Below are 1881 nucleotides of genomic sequence, written 5' to 3'. Positions count from 1 at the left end.
AGTACATTCTGAAGTAATACTGGGCATGTCAATAACTTTTACCCATTTAGAGAAGGTGTCAACTACAACAGAGTATGTGTGACCACGATAAGGTCCTGAGTGGATACAAGACCATGGTTTGGATAGCCAAACGTATGGATTAAGTAGTGCTTTTGGAGGTCCTGACCGAACCGACTAGTTAACACACATAACTTGACTAGAGTCTCCACCTCAGAATTTATTCCTGGCCATATACTTCCTCTTCAGGAGGATCAGTATGCTTCCAACAAACAGACTGAGGAACAGGCTGAGCCTCTTGAAAATACATGTACTTCTCAGAGTCTGCAGTCTCTAAAATTTTCCATGCTATACTGTGTAAAGCTTCAGGTAACTTGCTTCATGCTTATGCCTTTTCTTTATTACACATTTTGTGAGTAAAATTGGTAAATGTACATCTAAATGTATTATGTACCATTTTTAGTAAAATTTCCATCCAATTTTTTTCTATACAAATCAATACAATACTTTATCTGCATGTACTTTGCCATTCTTTCAGTCCTATCTAAATATATACAAATACATGCACATTTAACTTAGAATCTATATTTTATGCCTTTTACATCTTCCACCAAACTAATTTTTAGCATGTTATAGTAAAAACTAAAACTATTTCGTCATGCATTACTTTAACATGGACTTCAACAGTCTCAGCATCAAGCTCAGCCATTTTTTCTGAAAGTAACAGAATTAAAATGTGCTAAAATATTCTCTATATACAGCCTACGTAGCACAATCTGAATGGTCAGCTGAAGTAACTGCCATTACAGTGCTACTACTTACAAAATCCCTGGAATTTGACAGTTAACTTATCTGTTCTTTTACTTCATTAAAGATGTTATTAATATTAATCAACTCCTTTAGAATTAGTTCTGTATCTAAACTTCCCTATGTAGTTCAAACTTCAAGCCTGAATATTTCTAATGTGATTATTTTTTGTTCTTGCAGGAGATATTGAACTCAATTTGAGACCAGTTCGTATGACTACAGGTACATGTACAATGTATATGATGTGCCTATGATAATTTAAACATAATGTCAAATTATTTTTTGTACTTCTTTAGATATACTGAAAGTGAAATCAGCAACTCTTACTGCTGCAATGTCTGCTGATCCTGTAAGAATATCAGATAAACTATATGCCGAAGAGCTCATACCACAACAAACCAAAAATGAAATTCATATAGCAGCAGATTCTATGTATACCAAAGCTAGCAAACTGATGAATGCTATTGAAGGACAATTGGCAGGTTTAGAAGGCTTGGATGATTCTCTTTATTCAAGACAGTATCTGATTAATTTTTGTAAAGTACTAATAAATCAACACTCAAGGAGCCCAGCGGATCTTGCAAAATCTATGTTAGATGAGCTAGGTCAGTGTATACTCCGTAAAAGTTATTTTTTATTGATCTCTGCAAATATACATGTACTTGTCAATTTTGCATGCACTAATAATTGTTGCAGCAATGTTTAGTGCCTAGATTTACAAAAGTTGTTATTTCTTATCCTTTTCTATTGTGATTGCATAGTACATACTGTACATGTACCATATATTCTGTAATCAACAAATCAATGTGCAAATAAACGCTGGATTAGGAATAAAATGTAACTATAAATATGAAAATCTAGCCTTATATTAGCATAGATGCCTTGTAGATACCTCCTTCAACTTATTGAAGTCACTTGCGTGAGGTCCCGGGTTAGAATCCGACTGTTGGCTCATGTTTTATTTTTCTAATTTTATTATTGATGTCCAAGCGTCAATTGAAGAAAAAGACTCCTGGGCAAGAGCACATCCTATCTAAATCTAACACGTCCCATCTAACTATATACAAATACATGCAT

General features: G+C 33.8%; 1 protein-coding gene across 1 annotated transcript; it reads left to right on the top strand.

Moving 5' to 3' along the window:
- Positions 1 to 984: 984 nt before the first annotated feature.
- LOC109592039 (uncharacterized) lies at positions 985 to 1409 on the top strand (the record flags this gene model as incomplete). The annotated part of the gene is made up of 2 exons (XM_020007613.1): positions 985 to 1026; positions 1101 to 1409. Coding segments are annotated over 2 exons (351 nt in total), but the record flags the coding sequence as incomplete, so codon positions are not given.
- Between the last annotated feature and the right edge of the window lie 472 nt (positions 1410 to 1881).

This window comes from Amphimedon queenslandica, unplaced genomic scaffold, assembly GCF_000090795.2.
Source record: "Amphimedon queenslandica unplaced genomic scaffold, v1.1 AMPQUscaffold_6479_Cont21562, whole genome shotgun sequence".
NCBI lineage: Eukaryota > Metazoa > Porifera > Demospongiae > Haplosclerida > Niphatidae > Amphimedon > Amphimedon queenslandica.
This window is presented reverse-complemented; position numbering and strand designations above follow the sequence as displayed.